Genomic DNA, 17,877 nt, shown 5'->3' on the forward strand with positions numbered 1-17,877 from the left:
ATAAGTGAGTGGCTGGGTAGACAGATAGGCGGATGGATAATGGAGGGATGGGAGGACCGTTGGATGGCTGGATGGATAGAAAGATGGATGGATAGATAAGGATTAGTGATTGATGAGAGAATAGACAGATAAATGGTCAGGTGAGTGGACAGATGGTTGGATAGGAAGATGGATGGACAGATGGAGGTTGAGGAGGTGGTTGGATAGTTGAATATATGGCGATAAGGGTGGATGGACGGGATGGTAGATAACATATAGGTCAGTGGGTAGATGGATGGATGGGAGGATGAGTAAATGGATAGACAGTGAGATGGACTAGTGGGTAAATGAATAGATGAGTGGATATAGATGGATAGGTGGTTGGGTGGGTCATGTGACCAAATGAATGAATTTTAAAATGAACGTGTTACTGTCAGTGAAATGCACACCCTTCCCTGTGGGTAAACAGCGATCCTGAAAAACTGTTCATGACCGGGATGGTTTTCGTTTCCACACAGGGATTTCTGATTTGCTGTTTCCTCCTCCCTACCGGGTATCTGTTCTGGAGGCCAGGGTGAAAGGTGGAGGAGGATGGCCACACAGATCAGCACTCGGGGAGGCCAGTGTACCATCGGGCAGGAGGAGTACAGCCTGTACAGCAGCCTGAGCGAGGATGAGCTGGTGCAGATGGCCATCGAGCAGAGCCTGGCAGACAAGACAAGGGGCCCAACCACTGCTGAGGCCACCGTGTCTGCATGTACCAACCGCCAACCTGCCCATTTCTACCCATGGACCAGGTGAGCAAGGCAAGGCTGAGGACGGGAGTGGGCCACCCAGAACATCCACAAACTGCTGATCCCTAATGCTGTTAATCCAAAACCAAGGTATCCTGGTCTCTAGGTTGCCTTTCACACCTTCCTGATTTACATTTGCTATCTAAACTTATGGAGCTCTGGCTGTGCCAGGTAGTGCAGTGGGCACTATACACACTCTGCCTTCTTTAATCCTCCTAAGGATCCTCTCAGTGGGCTCTGAGTTATAGTTACATTTAAAAGATGAGGAAACTGAAGCTCAGGGCTGAAAAAGAGGCCCGAGGTCACACAGCTAGTAGATGACGCTGCAGAGAGCGGAGCTGCCTGGCTCCAAAGACCATGCCCTGGCCTTGCAATGCCAGCTTTGTGCTAACTGCAGTGGAGCTGATGCCACAACCCTATCTATGCAGTCTCCCTTGAAAAACATGTCTGGTGAGCAAGGGATGTCTGCCAGGCAGGGCCATCCTGTCTCCTTCTGGCTCTCACCTCTCGGCACCACCTCAGCCTCTCAGTCACAGGACCTTCTAAAACAGCACCATCCAAATATGACACCAGCCACAACTGCAATGCATGGATGCAATTTTAAAGGTTCCATAGCCACGTTTAGAAAGTAAAGAGAAACAGGTGAAATTAATTTTCATTGATATTTCATGTCTGAAATGTCACCATTTCCGCCAATATGTTTATATTTCCATCAATATAAAAATGATGAATGAGATTGTTACCGATTCCTTTGGCCCACCAAGTCTTTGACATCCAGTGTGTATTTTACACTCCCAGCACATCCTGATTCAGACCGGCCACATTTCAAGCCCTCCCCAGTCACATACAGCCAGTGACTACATCAGACAGTGCAGATCTAGAAGACACCTTCTCGGTAGGAGGTGGGAGCCAGAGAGGGGATTAAGCAGAGAGGTGATTGATCTTACAATGCATTTGGAAAAGACATATGTAAGCTGTAAAATTGCTTTTGGTCCCCCCAGCCCCCAGCCAAAGTCAGGCATGTTTGGGCATGACAGGCAGGGCATGGGCATTGCTGTAACAATTGTGTTAGTGTTTCTCTGGGGCATGGACACCAATCTCACTGTCTACAGCAGCCCGCTGGCTCCCTACGTGACCTCGGGCAAGTCACTTAACCTCTCAGAACCTCAGCTTCCTTCTCAAATAACAACCACAATAAACAGACTTTTTCCGACGTGCAGTCACAGTTGTCAGGGGATGAAGGTGGGTGACAGTGCGTCTCAGCCCTGTCCCCTAAGTGACTCTGCCCTTGCTGAGGCTGGCCCATCTCTGTCAGGCTGGCTGGGCAGAGCCCAGGATACCCAGAGCTGAGGAGCCCCTTTTAAAGGGGAGGGCAGACAGCTATTTTGGGAAGCTGGAAAGAGCACAAAGGCTCCAGGTTACTGAGCTGCCCCCAGGACACTCCATTCTGAAACCCAATCTGAAAAACAGAAACCTCAAGCCAAGGACTGTGGTCATCTTGGCGAACACTCAAAGTGGCCCTGGTTCCTGTTCTGGCCAGTTCAACCTGAGATAGACCACAGGTTCCTCTATCTCAGGAGGGGTCAGATAGAGCCAGGGCATCCTCCCTCTGAAGACAGGGCTGGCTGCATGAAGCCAGCACATCCCCCCAGGTGTCTGCAGCCTTCTCCCCAGAATGGGAGCCCCTCAGGAGTCCCAGGCATGCTTGGGAACATCAGAACGAAGTGGGCCCTCAGCCTCCAGACCCTGACTCCTCCTTTATCTGGTGGGTAAGGAAATGGAGGCCCACAGTGGGTCATGAGCATTTAGTCGGCTTCCTGCCGAGCAAGCTCTCCTGGAGAACTGAGACCATTTCTCTGGTCACGCAGCCCTTATCTGAGGTCCAGCCCCACAAGGAATGTAGCAGAGGACGGTCAGCCTGCATCTTCTTACTCTAGGAGTGACCTGAAACCTCCTAGGTTCAGCTGTGCGCCCTCGCCTCTGGAAGGAGGCTGGGCTTGGGCCCTGCTGGGAAGAAAAAGCCCTTAAATACAATGTTCAATGCGATTCTCCTCCTCCCCACAAAATGTACATTGAGCATCTCCCATGTGCCTGGCACACAGTAATCCACTTAATGTTTACAAACCCCCCCAGAGCGGATGCTTGTGTGCCCATTTTACAGATGACAAAACATGCCCACAGCAGGGCCAGACATGGAACCAGAGTCTGTCCCGCTCTGAAGTTCAGACACTTCACCAGACTCTGCTGATGCTGTGAAAGCCTCTTTCTGTTTCTTTCCCTTGCCAGACCTTGAGGTGAGGTTTTGACCTCATCACATCCGCCTCCTACACACAGAGGCTCAGGGGCCCCAAATTCACACGGCACACACACTTGTGCTCTCACACCCTGACACGGCATTACAGTGGGTACAAGACCTAAGACAGTCCTTGTTCACTTTTATCCTCCAAATAAATCCACAGCACGTTCAGCAACAGGACGTCCCCAGGAAAGCCACACAGTAGCTCCTTCTCATCTTCAGGTGTGAGATTAAGCGTCACCTCCTCAGCCAGTCCTGCCCTGACCACTCTCCCGGGACAGCTGGTTTGTCCCCTCTTACTTGCTCTCATGGCTGTTTACTTTGTGGTCTTGACCTTGACTTACAATTCTTATTTATTTGTCTGCTTCTGCCATTAACCTATGCTTCCAGTGAAGCGCTGTGTCTGACCTGTGGGAGGCACTTATCTGTGAACGAGTGAATGGGTGAATAAAGGGATAGTTGAAGAGGCAGCAGAGTGGAAAGAGAAGTAGGTCTAGAGATTCAAATTCCTCCTCTGTCACTTACTGGCTGTGCGACTTTCGGCAAGTTGCTAACCCTCTCTGAGCCCCAGTGGCCTCATCTTTAAAATAGCAACAACAAACATGTGCTGTGCTCCCCTTGCAGTATTCTGATGAAAACCAAATAAGATGAGAGGGTGTTGGAGCCTTCCCGCATCTTGCAGCTCATATTGACCCCCCAGCACTGTCTGAGTGACCCAGCACCAACCTCATGACTGCCTCTGCTTCATAGACAAGCTTCTTGGGTCCTCCTGGGATGCCCTCCTGAGAGTGTTCCCGACTAGACTGTGACCTCCTTGGGGACAGAGAGCTGAGCTGATATTGTTTAGTTATTTATTTTTATCTCTGGTGCCCAGCTTAGAGACTGGATCATTGCAGGTGCCTAATAAATGTTTTTAAATAAATAAATACCTTTGAAAACCAATAAAATGCTCTAGCATGTAATCCATCATTATATTGTGACCAAAATTGAGTCCAGAGTCTTTGGGATCTTAGAAATGAAAGTCGGATCAGTATCCCAAAGAAAACAGAATTCTGCTGAAAACCATTTCCAAATTTGCTTCTCTCCCTCCTCAATGTAAGGGACAGAATTTGATGAGGATCATTTGCCAAGCTTTGGTTCCCTAAGGAACCCCAAGAAGCAGACTTAGATTCTGTTTCATGGAGAAGTGGGGCCTGGGAACCCAGGAAGCGCAGAGCCCGAGGTTTGCATGAACTGACCAGCCAGAGTGAGTCCAGGAAGCTGGATCTTCAGAATCTTTAAACTTCTGCATTTTATTTAAATAGTTTCTGAGAAGACAAAAGAGGAAAACACGAAGCAGGAACTGGCCGAGACTGATGTGTGCACAGCTGCAAACAATTCAAATCAAGCCACCCACACTTACTGTGCACTTAGGATACGGCAGGTTGTGAATAAGACCTGGGCCCTGCTCTCCCTAAGATCACAGTCGAATGAGGTAGTTCAGGCCCAGAACTACCTGATGGCCCAGCAGGGCGAGCACAGCTTGCTCAGTTACAGTGGGACACTAGGGTCAATTCACTTAGTCAAGGAAGTAGGCTTTGCAGGATGAATAGGAGTTCGTCAAGCAGACTGGAGGAAGCAAGCCTCTTTGAGCCTCAGTTCCCTCATTCACAAAGGAAGCTGATTACATCTCCTTGACCAAGTGGACTGGAGAATTAAATGAGATGCTCTGTACAGTGTCACAAGGCTTAATGCAGAACAAGTGCTCAATGAGTCGCAGCTATGGATAGGAAGGTAGAGTCACTGCAGCTTGGAATTCATGTTCTCCTCTGCATGTGATTCCTCTCTGGTCAGCCCAGAAAGGATGGACTGGCTGGTGGATGAGGGAAAAACAGAAACCTTGTGGGTAGGAGGCTGATTCCAGAGACAGTGCAGGAACCAGGGTGGGAGTTAGTCACATGCTGTGAGCTCTTCTCTCTACCTCAGAGGACAGGGGACGGCTCTCCAGGAGTACGAGACCTTGGTTCACAAACACACAGTACCAAGATTGCCATGTGGGGTTTTCATCCTTCAATGACTTGTTTGTCTGTTTGTTTTATCTACTTAAATTTATCAAGTGCCTACTGTGTGCTACGCATCATACTCTTGATATTTGGGCTTGACATAGGTTGCCATGAGGCTCTAGGGAGAGAACAGAGGGCCTGGCACAGTGGCAGGCATGGGGTGGACTCATGGCACGGTGGCGGGTGCAGGGTGGACTCATGGCACCGTGGCGGGTGCAGGGTGGACTCATGGCACCATGGCGGGTGCAGAGTGGACTCATGGCACGGTGGAGGGTGCAGGGTGGACTCATGGCACCGTGGCGGCTGTGAGGTGGAATCTTGGGTTTGTTAGCTCTCTCCTCTGTTAAGATGACTCCTTGCCTCCTGCCTTCAGCCAGGCCCAGCCCAGTCACTGCCTCTCTGGGGCTGGCCTGGCTTCTTGCTGACTCAGACAGGGCAGCCATGCGTTGACCCACCGACTGACCAGATGCACTGTCCCCCCCAGCCCATTCTCTGCTCTCACTGAGCCTGACAGGTATGAATCCATGACAAGCTGGACTCTAGGGTCAGGTGATGGTGACATCTCTTCACCCCAGAGCCTGCCTAGTGACACATAAAGGACAGAGGCCCTACCTGGGCTCCTCTGGGAGGAGGCCAGCCTCCTCTCACCTCCCATGACTCAGCCCAGGAGGTCTGCTCTGCCGGGAATTCCCCTGCGTGGGGCCCGAGGGGAAATGGGGCCTCCAGCCTCGATCAGCAACAGCACAAAACCCAGTTGGGGCCCTGGTTCCCCAGCCAGCCCTGAAACTCAGGGCTCAGTAACTCTGAGCAGTTGCCTTGCTCAGCCCCCAAAGCACCCCAATCTCAATGCTCCCAGAATGAGCCCTCCTGCCTCGACCTCAGTGCATGCATCCTCTGTGATTCCGTGACTGTGTGTGACCTTGTTTCCCTCCCTGCTGGCTTCCCAACATCCTCAGGATCCACGGAAAGATATGTCTTAATGAGCTGCATGGCCAGCTGGAGCTGGGAAATCTTTGTTGAATGGAACTCCGTCTGTCTGTTTCCTCATTTGCAAATTGGAGCAGCATACCTGCGGCCTCGTCAGTGATGGCTGGAGGATGGAAATGAGGAGAAGAGAGGCTGCCTTCGGGAACACGTTTGCCCTGCACAGCTGTCAGACGCTGTCATCATCACCATCTCCCTCCAGCTCCATCAGCCTCAACCTCCCGGCCACCGTTGCTGCTGTTACTATGCAGCAATGGGTTCTAGCTTAGAACGGTGCAGTGGGTTTTTTACCAATGCTTTATTATCCTGCTAAAAACATTCTAACGATGGTGGGTGATTGGAGGCCACACGTGGACTAAGCATGAGGGCAGCCATGACCCAAGGATCCTGGGAGGTGGAAGCTCAGGGCCTCATCAAGATGACGGGGCCGGAGACCGCGGAGGTGAGCCTGGCCCCAGGCTGCCTCCACCTGCCCGGCTCTCTCTCCTTCTCAGGACCAGGTGCTAATGCAGAGGACACTAAGCCCAGCAGCTAGTAGGGCTGATGAGGGGCCCTGGCTCTGGGATCTGCTGGACATGGACTCTCTCCACAGCTGCAGAAGCAGGGAAGACATTCCCAGTCTGGTCCCAGTTTCACTTCTCCATTTTGCAAATGAGAAAACTGAGGCACAGAGAGGGGCTGGGGCTCGTTCAAAGCTGCAGGGCTGGTCAGTGTGGAGGTCAGAGAGCTGGAGAGAGAATGAGAAGGCAGGAAGAGGCCAGGCCTTCAGAGGACAGGGTGGCGTCAGAGCTGGGCAGACAGCAGCCGTCTGAACCTCTGCTCACTCGCTGCCCCGCCGCAGGTGACCCTGCGCAGTTATGTCCCCTCTCACAGCCTCCGTGTCCTCATCTGTAAAAGACACCCCCATCTACAGTCGATGGATGAGGATGAATGAGGACACGTGCAGGAGGTGTCCTGCCCACCCTGGTGCGGGTCAGTAGAAGGCCGGGAGCAGGGGGCGGGAGAAGGAAGGTGGGAAGGAGTGACCGTGATGAGGGTGAGGAAGGTGGCCAGGCCTGCAGCCAGCCCTAAGAGGGTGAAGCAGAGGGGTGAGCAGGTCCCCCTCCTCCCACCCACCCTGTTCCTCTCCACCAGGCCCTGCCCTTGCCAGGGGTACCCACAGAATCTTTAGGCACTGGCCCGGCCTGAAAGAGTGCGGGTATTTCTCAGGGTCACAATTACCTCATGCCCCGCAGGGTGTGAGTCACTGGTAGCAGAATCCTCCCCAATCCCCCGAGAAGAGTGTGGGGAAAGGCCAGGCCCACTGAGGTGTCGAGAGCACCAGGCCTGACCTCCTGAGGGTGGGATCAGCAGGGGCCACATACCCTGTTCTCACGATGACCCCAGGCCAACTCAGATGTGTGGAGGAGTGTGGAGCAGCCATCCCTCCTCCTTCCAGCCCTTCCACCCTCTCAAGAGCCTGGCAGGGTGGGAAAACTGAGGCTTAGAGAGGAAAATGATGAGAAAATGAACAGTGAGCACGTGTGGAACCCCCTCTGCGCTCACACTCCACCAAGCTCCTCACACCAGTTGCTTACTCAGGCCTCACCAGCCCTCAAGCACAGGCTGTTTTCACGCAGCCTTGCAGGTGGGGGGACTAAGGCACAGAAAAGGTCAACGTGTCCCACGTCACATGGCCAAGGAGCACCAGAGCCTGCACTCGAACCTGGGTCTGGGTCCGGTGACCTTCCTTGTGCATCCTATAGTGACATTATAGAGGTTGCTGTAGTGTCTGCTCCCACCCCGGGACAAGATCCCCTAATGAGGGGCCGGCAGGTGGGCATGGGGGTCACAGGCACAGCTTGGCTTCTCAGCTTTGCTCCCCCGTCCTCTGCTTCCCCATGAATTTCTCATCCCGCCTTGTAGGGACTTGCCTGGCCAATAGTGAGGCTGAGCCCCTTTCATTTTGAGACCTGTTGACCTCCTGACCCTGGCTCACATCCTCCTGGGTGAAGAATGTCACCTTGCTTCGGATCTGCCTCCCTCGTGGCTGGCTGGGGAGGGGACCCTGGGGGTGGGGTGAGGTTAACCTCATTGTTGTCTTATATGGTCATTTAAATCTCCCAGGGCTTCCTCCAAGGGCCAAAAATAATCCAGAGACACAGCAGCTGTGTCCAGCACACGGAGAGGACCCAGCCATCTGCTTTGGTTCAGAGCCCTGTGTCTGTCCATCAGTCAGTCTCTCCCCGGCTCTCCCTCCATCCTCGCGTCTGCCTGAAGCCATGACCCGCTTCTCCTATGCAGAGTACTTTTCCCTCTTTCACTCCTGCTCTGCGCCTTCCAGGTCCACTGCGCCTCCTGAGAGCTCGCCAGCCCGCGCCCCCATGGGCTTGTTCCAAGGGGTCATGCAGAAATACAGCAGCAGCTTGTTCAAGGCCTCCCAGCTGGCGTAAGTGACTCCTATCTGGCCCCAGGACCATCCAAGTTCATTCCCCTAATTGAGGTGGCAGGGAGGGTGAGAAGCAGGCCCACAGCCCCCATCCAGAAGGGCAGAGGGCACTATGGAGGCACCTGCCAGGCAAGCTCCTTCTAGGGGTGTCCCCCTGGGACCCCGCTGCTCCTGCTGAGCTGGGCTTGGTAGCCACAGACTTCAGTCCTCAAGGAACTGCCAGCCAGGCATGCTGGTGTTGCCCACTAGGATGCCCCCAGATGGGATCCGAGCACTGGAGGAGCCCCATGGGGCTCTGCACCTGGGGACCCAGCACAAGGCAGACTGGGGAGATGGCCTTAGACCCCCAGAGGCCCAGAAGAGCTTGGAGTTGAACTTGATGAATTGCGAACCCTTCTGTTTGTCCCAGTCTCACTTTCCCCACGCCAGCGCTGCGGGTACATCCAAAAGGCTCACACCCACAGCTTTTGTTTTGTTGCCCTTATTTATGAAGTGCCAGGTGCTAAAATCCAGAAATAATCTAAGCTGCAGGGGTTCTGTGTGCCTGGCACCAGAGGCAGGGCTAATGGCTTCCTTGGAAAATAATTCTGCCTCCCTCCCCTCTCTGTGCCCCTGGAATAGCAACCCTGGAAGCAGCCAAAAGCAAAAGAGGGGCCCCATCACTGGAACCCCATTTCCTCACTCAGTTACGTTGTAGAGAAGAGAGGAGGGAATTGGCCAATATTTTCTTTCTCCTTCCCAGCCCTTTTCAAATCCTGCCGCCCTCCACCTCCTTGGTGTGGTAGGTGTGGGGAGTAGTTGGCAGTCCGAAAGGGAGACCCAGTGCTGGTCTCAGCTGCTGCCACTTCCTGCATGACGGCTGGAGAGTCCCTGTCTCCTGAGTCTCGCTTCTCTGTAGGACATGGCTGGAGGGCGACGTGACCTCTAGGGTCCTGTCCAGCTGGTTAGTCTCTGTTAGCCTCACACCCCCAGCACCCTCCCCCACCCACAGGGCGGGGACTTTGTCTGAGGTCATGGAGAAGCTGTGAATGTGTGGGGCTGAGAGCTCCAGGGTCCTGCATCACAGCTGGAGAGACCCAAGCTGGGCGACAGATCCTGAAAGTGTTCTCAGGCACTACACCACGCCCTGTTTGCCTCGGTCACAAGAACAGCCAGCCCTCCTCCCTTCCAGTTCAGCTGGTGTCCCACTGAGACCCTCCAGGAAAAGGGGGACAGGTACCCCCACTGGGCTTTTCCTGATGCTGACAGGGGCTGCTCTGGCTGCTCCTAAGTGGAATTCATCAAGGTGGCAGTGACGGTGTTGATGGGGTCTTCAGGACTTATCTGGTCAGTTCATCGTCCTTGCTGGGTCTTGCTTCACCAGCATCTGTGCTCTGATGCTATTAATAACCAGAGAGCCTGAGAATCAGGAGGAAGTGCTGCTCATGCTGGAGGAAGTGGCTGGGAGGGTGCAGGGGCTGGTGGCAGAGACCCCCAGAGCCGATCCTAGCCCAACATGGCATGGGGATCCTGGGAGCAAGGTCTGGCTCCAGCCTCACCTTCTCCACCTGGGAAATGGGGCTATTGATGCAGAACCCGCCCCAAAAGTGGATCTGAGAGTCATAGCCATCATGGTTCTCACTGACTCTCCAAGGATGGGGTTAGGGAGCTCAGTGAATGAATGAATGAAGGAAGGAAGGAAGCATTGAATGAACAAAGGGACTTTAACAAGCCAAGCAAGGAAGGGATTCACTTTAGCCCTGAAATCTTTTTGACATTCAGAAGTTTTAAATTGTGAAGGCTTTAAATTTGTTAATCCTTCTAGCATATACATACATATGTAATTTTTCTGCATCTGGATGTACTGGGAGGGGCTAAGGGACAGGGTAAGGAGAGGAGTTGGAAGACCCCAGAGAGATACTCAGGAGTAAGAGGGGCCCCTGAGGTGGGCATGCCTGGTAAACGCTGGAGCGCTATACTTACGGAAGGCCTTCAATTATCACAAGTGCTGCCCATGTGGGTAGTTAGCCACCCCTTGGGAGGCTGGTGTTGTGTGCCTGAATCTTCTTGGTAGAATTGGTCTTGGTATAACATTCACTGCAGCCATGGAAAGCCACAGGGATGGAGGGTCCCCCAGTCCTCTTGCAGCCACTGGTTTGCAGGGGGCTGAGTGCTCATCCTAGAACCAGCAGGGACAAGGACCGAGTGACCCCACTGCCAGCACTGGCTCCCAGCCCCCAGCAGGCCCTGCCCTCTTCCTGGGAGAGAGGCCCCCTGGCCTGGCTCAGCCTGACCTTGAGGACTGACCCACACCTTGCTCTTGCAGGCCTGTGGACCCCTTGATAAAGGCCATCAAGGACGGCGATGAAGAGGCCTTGAAGACCATGATCAAGGAAGGGAAGAATCTCGCAGAGCCCAATAAGGATGGCTGGCTGCCGCTGCACGAGGCCGCATACTATGGCCAGCTGGGCTGCCTGAAGGTCCTGCAGCGAGGTGAGGGGGGGCTCTGGGTGTGGCCAGAGGTGAGAAAGGGACTGGGGGAACCACTGCTGCTCCGGGGGCTTCGTGTTCTTTACCCACAACCACCTCGGTGAGATGGGCAGGCAAGGCTGTCACTTCCGTTTGTCAGTTACAGTCACCGAGTTAGGAGTGGGGAAATGAGTTGTCTCCACCCCCCAACAGACACCCCCACTGCCACCTCTCCAGGGCTCTGAGGACAGGAGAGCCTAATTCCTAGAAAAGGAATGAGGGAGGGCTGATTTTTGGGAGAGCCGCTGCCAACTTGTTCCAGAACGTCCCAGGGACTGATTTGGTGTGAAAAATACTGCAGCTGTGCCTGTGGCAGGCCAAGGCTATTCCCCACCTGCTGTGGGGCCCCGGGCCAGCCATGCCTCCTCTATGAGCACCATCTTCCTGCTGAGCCAGATTCAGAAGGGCAACTCCTGCAAGAAGGTGTCACCTCTGCCCTGAAGCAGCACAGACCTCAAATGGTCCCCACACTCCAAGAAACCCTGGCATGTGGCAGTGGGTTTCCAGAAATGGCTGGTGGGAGTTCAAGGGAAGGACAGGAGTATTCGAAGAGGGAGGGGGTTCAGTTAGGGAAGCCTTCTCAGAGGAGGTGGCATCTGAGCTGGACTTGTACAACCTCCTCAGATGCCACAGGAAGTTAAAATGGCCTGTGAAAGGGCCAGATGAATGCAGTTGGTAAATTTCGGAGGATGTCATACCTTGGTCTTGAAATTGGGAGGCAATTGGGACGGCCTCTGTGTTGCGGGGCCGAGTGTCTTCCTCCTTCATGAATTTTCTGGTGGGCCCTCCACAGCGTACCCAGGGGCCATCGACCAGCGCACCCTGCAGGAGGAAACAGCCCTATACTTGGCGACTTGCCGGGGCCACCTGGACTGCCTCATTGCACTGCTCCAGGCTGGGGCCGAGCCGGACATCTCCAACAAATCCCGAGAGACGCCGCTCTACAAAGGTGAGGCCTCCACCCCGGAGTGGGCTTTCCTGAGGAAGGATCCGGAAGCGGGGCAGGCAACAGGGAACGAATGTTGCTCCCATAAGTGCATAACCCCCAAAGTGCCCCTGCTCAAATGCATAATTTGTGTAACTGAATCATGCATTCTGGCATGTATTTTACCAACATTTTCCAGCTGCCTCCCTTCGGCCAGGACCCTGAGGGACACTGAGGGCTTGGAGCTGGAAAGCGATCGTCCAGCCTGTGCACCATCCCAGCCTGCTAGGCTCCCGCACACAGACAACAGTGAAGAGCTTGGCAGGGGGCATTGTGGGAGCATGGGGGAGGGGCACCCAGAGGAGTGGTGCCCGAGCTGAACCGCAGAGGAGGAATTACCCACTGGCCACCCAGGGGGAACTGCACTGGCAAAGGCGTGGGGTATGCGAGAGCAGGTACCTCAGGGACATTTGCTTAAGAAAAATAAGGCCTCCTGGCTTACTCAGTACATCATCCACAGATATTCATTGGCTGTCCTAGCAATACCCAGAGTCAAAATCTAAATAATCACAATAGCAGGCATTGATTGAGTGTTCCGTATATGCCAGACACCGTTCTCTTACGGAACCCTCATATACATCTACATACGAGGTAGGCCCCGCTGGTATCCCCTTTCACAGATGAGGACCTAAGGCACGGAGACTTGAAATGAGTTGCCCAGGATCACACCCCCAGCAAGGTGTACCCCAGGGGTTTAAACTCAGGGAGCCGGATGTCACACTGCACTCAACCACTACATTCTAAAGCAGGTGTCCCCAAACTTTTTACACAGGGGGCCAGTTCACTGTCCCTCAGACTGTTGGAGGGCCGCCACATACTGTGCTCCTTTCACTGACCACCAATGAAAGAGGTGCCCCTTCCTGAAGTGCAGCGGGGGGCCGGATAAATGGCCTCAGGGGGCCGCATGCGGCCCGCGGGCTGTAGTTTGGGGACGCCTATTCTAAAGCTTCCTGTCCATCCCTACACACTGGAGCAATTAGCCGGGGTCCTGCAGAAATGATCAGGCCTCTGTACTTGGAAAAATGACAGATATGCCTGATCTCCCATGTGTCAGCTATCCAGTGCTTGGGCAGCAGGAACTGAGTAGCAGGTCATGGGATCCACTGCAGATCCACTGTGGAAGTGTCTTCACTGGAGTCCGTGCCTGCCAGGGCACCATGCCTATCACTTGGAACCTCAGCTGTCCAGAAGGAGTGCCCAGGAAGCTGGGCAACCCACAGCCAGAGCTTGGCCCTGGTCTGGCAAGCACACCTCCTGTGTGCCAATCACCATGCTCAGGCCTTACACACAGTCTCACTACCACAGCTTCCTCTCAAGATTTTATTCTCCCCATTTTACAGGTGAGAAAATCAAGCCTTAGAGAGGTAGAGGGCTTGGCCTATGGTCTTGTTTGAAACAGGACACAGGCAGCCCTCCTCCCCCTGCTGCCAGTCTCCCTGACCCATTCCTCACTCTTTCTCCCACTGACACTGACACAGAGAAGTTGCCAGGGCTGGTTAATTTGGACAAGTGCCCGGGTGACTCCAATACCACCTGCAGCTCCTGGTGAGAACTCTGGGGCCAGAACCAAGGGCATGTTCGGGGTCTAGAGAGAGATGAGGCTTATAAAGGAGGTTAGAGCAGGTCAAGGAAGACTTGCAGAGCTTTTCTCACAACATGCATTTTACCCTGAACTAAATTAATAGCTTTTGCTGGAGTAGGGGGAAGTTAAGCAGGATTATCACAATGTCCACTCCTCATCTAGGAAGGTTCTTCCAGCTTTGGTAATGTGGAGGACTGAAGCAGGTACCATTGAAAGCGGAAATGATAGGGACATCCTGGGACATCCCAGGGGACAGAGACCCTCAGCCTGACTACCCAGTTCTGCCACTTAGTATCTGTGTGACTTTGGGAAAGTCACTTACCTTCTCTGTGCCTTACCTTCTTTATCTGTGAAAGCAGATAACATCACTACCTCCTTTCAGGGAATTTGGGAGGACCAAATTAGTTAATCCTGTAAAATATGCTCAGAACAGACAGCCTAAGATAGAACCAGTACCTGACATACGAATCAGCAAGTATTATTGCTAATATTAGTATCAGTATTACTTTTAGTCGTATATCCCAGGTTCAATGCAGGGACTGGAACTTAATCCACACCCAGTAGAAAGTTGAATGAGTGGATGAGTGAATGCACAGGCGGATGAATGCAGTCTCTGCTGGCCAGCTCCTGTCAGGCCCTGCTGACCATCCTGCTTCCCTCTGAGCACAGCCTGTGAGCGCAAGAACGCGGAGGCCGTGAGGATTCTGGTGCAGCACAACGCAGACACCAACCACCGCTGCAACCGCGGCTGGACCGCTCTGCATGAGTCTGTGTCTCGCAATGACCTGGAGGTCATGGAGATCCTGGTGAGCGGAGGAGCCAAGGTGGAATCCAAGAATGCCTACGGCATCACCCCCTTGTTCGTGGCCGCCCAGAGTGGGCAGCTGGAGGCCCTGAGGTTCTTAGCCAAGTACGGTGAGTGGCTAAGGGTCCCTAGGTTGTGGTGTCCCCAGAGGGCACATGGGAAGGATGTCAGAGGTCAGCTCTAAGGGAAGGCGAGTTAGGGATCATCTTGTAGGCACTCTGGTGGAGTAAGACATTCCCCCTAGAGTGCTGTGTTGAGAAGGATGCTGAGGCTATGTCCAGGCTCGGTGGGAAGAGCATCAGGATCCACTAGTGACATCTGCCATTAGCACAAATGGGGGGGGTGGCCTGTGGACCACCTATTATTATTTTCTAATCTAGTCCAATGTCTTCATTTTATAAACGAGGAGACTGAGGCACAGAGAAAGAAACACCAGTCGATGTTAAAGATCCAGTACATCACTGGTTAGCACAGCAGGCCCAGCACGCAGTGATGTTACATCGAGGACAGCCACTCCCTGGTCACTTGGTCACTTGCTGATCTGCTTCTTGCTAATCCATTGTAGAACTAGTTAGACTCTTGGTCACCTGATACCCCAACCACTTCTCTTTCCACCACATCACACGTCCGGGCCAGAAGGAACCTCAGCCAACATTAAGATCACCTCCTCCTTTTATGGGTGACGAACTCAAGGACCAGGATGGGAAAGTTATTTGTCCAAGATCACACAGCAGACTAGTGGCAGAGCTGAGACTTGAACCCAGGTCTTTGCCCTCTTCGCTTGTGAAATATCTTAATTGGAGAAAATAACACAATACGGCCTGCATTATGATGGCCCAGCAGCAGAAAACCCCGAGACATGGCAGACCTGCTTTTGGTTACAGAACATTATATCCTGATCTTCCCCAAGTATGCCTTTGATTTCTTTTCTCTCTCCGTGGGAAGTAGCCCTTTCTCTCTAGCAACAGAGAAGCCAGGGTAATCCAGACGCTGAGGCTGAACTGTAGTCATCTGCTGCAGACTTGCGAAGTGTGAACACAGACTGGGTCCGTGGAGCTCTCCCATAGCCCCATGTGGTAGGTAGTGTGCTCATCCCATTGTATAGATGAAGAGACTGAGGTGCAGAGAGGTTAATCATTGTTCACAGTCGAGCCTGGATGCTGATCCACTGCCATCTGACACCAAACTGCACACACTTTGTGCTCTGCCAGCCACCCTAGCCTATGAGAGTCAGCAGCATGGGGCTGTGCCCAGGTAGGCATCCGTGCACTCAGCACGTGCCCGAGCAGCAGGGAACATAGCCACAGGCCCCTCCCTGCAGCCAGGAACAAATCTGGCCTGCCAGCATAAGGACAAAGGGGCACAGGCAGGGTCCTGGGAGCCCAGGCCAGGACTCCTGGTGAAGGACAGCACGCTCAGCAGGCAAGGGCGACCTCACTAACTCCAAACATCTGCCTGGGTCTCCTGCCGACACTCTGGGTCAGGGTCTGTTCACTTTGTGGGCTGAGTCCATTTTCCAACCCAAATATTTTTCTTGTGTGAGCAGGTGGCTTTGCTGGCGGGGTCCAGGCCCTCCAGGGCGCCTGCCTCTGAGAGCCCAGCAGAGGGTTAGGGCAGCTCACTGGATCTCCCTCAGGCCAGAGGCAGAACGATGCCCTCTGTCCAGCTCCTTCCATCCTCAGCAACTGGCATGTCTGAGCAGCTTCACCGTGGCAGGCACTGCGCTAAGACATTTACTTACATTATTTTGTTTACTCCCTGCAGTAACTCTGAGGGGTGGGTACCATTATTCCGTGTTGACAGATGAGAAAACTGAGGCTCCTAAAGGCTTTCTGAGACTGCAGGGCTTGTGAGCCATGAAACAGACGCCCCCACTGGTTCTCATCTGTCGCCAAAGCCTGTGCTGTTTCTGCTAGACCAGAAACTGATCACACCATCATCAAAAATAAGAAATTACCAGAAAGCCTGAGATCAGCAACATGCTTAGAGAGATGACCTGTGGTTAGCAGATGCTTTTGATTTTAGCCCCACGGACGTCTCCCAGCATCTTAGTTCCATGTCCTTCCTGAACCCTCTTTCTGCAGAGAAAGCTGTGTGCACATCAGTTCTCTCCCTCACCTCTCCCGCTCCGTCATCCAGGAGATGTAGCAGGTGTAGAAGATTGGGCTGGAGGCAGATTGTCACCAGGCCTGATTCCTCCCCCTAGCAGCATGAATTAATGTTTCCGGATTTGTTTTTGTTTTTGTTTTTCAGACAGGGTCTCACTTTGTTGCCCAGGCTGGAGTGCAGTGGTGCGATCCCGGCTCACTGCAGCCGAGATCAACCTCCTGCGCTCAAGCAATCCTCGAACCTCAGCCTTCTGAGTAGCTGGAACTATAGGCTTGTGCCATCATGCCTGGCCAGGGGCTACTCAGTAGATGTAGAGAAGAGACAGAGTCTCATTAGGTTACCCAGGCTAGTCTTGAACTCCTGGGCTTAACTGATCCCCCCGTCCTGGCCTCCCAAAGTGCTGGGATTACAGGTGTGAGCCACTGCACCTGGCCTAGTATTTTCTTGGGAGGAGACAGAAAGTAATTCTCTTACTCCTTGAAGTGAAAGGCAGAGAATGAGCAATTAGCAAACATGCAGGGAGTCCCTAGCACAGAGAGCACTAATGATAAGAGCTAGAGGTTACTGATACCAATAACTATCAATATTAATAGCATGGCAATATTAGCAATAATGACGGCAATATTAATAGCAAATTACAATTAATAACATTATTGGGGTTTTCCTTTATTAGGGGCTCTGTGCTCTCCTAGACCCATGAGGCTTCTCTCAGGACAGGGTCCAGGCCCTCTTACACAGAGTAAGGGTTAAGAGCATGGTCTCTGCCATCAGAACATCCACCATGGCGTCTGCCATCAGACCATCTGGGTTGAAGTTTGGCTCCATCTTTATGAGTTGGGCGATCTGAGGCAAATGGTCAAAGTGATCTGTGCTTCAGAGTCCTCATCTGTAATCTGGAGATAAGAGTAGAACTGATGTCACAGGGTGACACCCACTGTGAATTCAGATACAGCATGTGGAAAGCACGATGCCCAGCACGCAGTGGGTGCTCAGAAAATGCCAGCACCATCGTGGCTGCTTGTATCCTCTCAGAGGCCTCTGTTTGAGCTGGCAGGCCCCTGGGTCTTTCTTCCTTTTTTTTTTTTTTTTTTTTTTTTTTTTAGACGGAGTTTTCCTCTGTTGCCCAGGCTGGATCTCACGCAAGCTCCACCTCCCAAGTTCAAGCAATTCTCCTGCCTCAGCCTCTGGAGTAGCTGGAATTGCAGGCGCCCACCACTATGCCCGGCTAATATTTGTATTTTTAATAAAGACAGGGTTTCACCATGTTGGTGTTTTTAGTAGAGACAGGGTTTCATCATGTTGGCCAGACTGGTCTCGAACTCCTGACCTCAGATGATCCGCCTGCCTCAGCCTCCCAAAGTGCTG

At 53.1% G+C, this 17,877-nt stretch overlaps 1 protein-coding gene across 1 annotated transcript in view; it reads left to right on the forward strand.

The window, feature by feature from the left end:
• Positions 1–17,877, forward strand: part of ASB2 (ankyrin repeat and SOCS box containing 2) — a 43,088-nt gene that overhangs the window by 12,161 nt on the left and 13,050 nt on the right. The window contains exons 2-6 of the mRNA XM_003939825.4: positions 498–776; positions 8,419–8,523; positions 10,829–10,995; positions 11,825–11,980; positions 14,268–14,513. Of these exons, the coding sequence (XP_003939874.1) occupies positions 571–776; positions 8,419–8,523; positions 10,829–10,995; positions 11,825–11,980; positions 14,268–14,513 (880 nt within the window). The 5' untranslated portion in view covers positions 498–570. The remainder of the gene's footprint in view (positions 1–497; positions 777–8,418; positions 8,524–10,828; positions 10,996–11,824; positions 11,981–14,267; positions 14,514–17,877) is intronic.

This window comes from Saimiri boliviensis, chromosome 2 (assembly GCF_048565385.1).
Source record: "Saimiri boliviensis isolate mSaiBol1 chromosome 2, mSaiBol1.pri, whole genome shotgun sequence".
Classification (NCBI taxonomy): Eukaryota; Metazoa; Chordata; class Mammalia; order Primates; family Cebidae; genus Saimiri; species Saimiri boliviensis.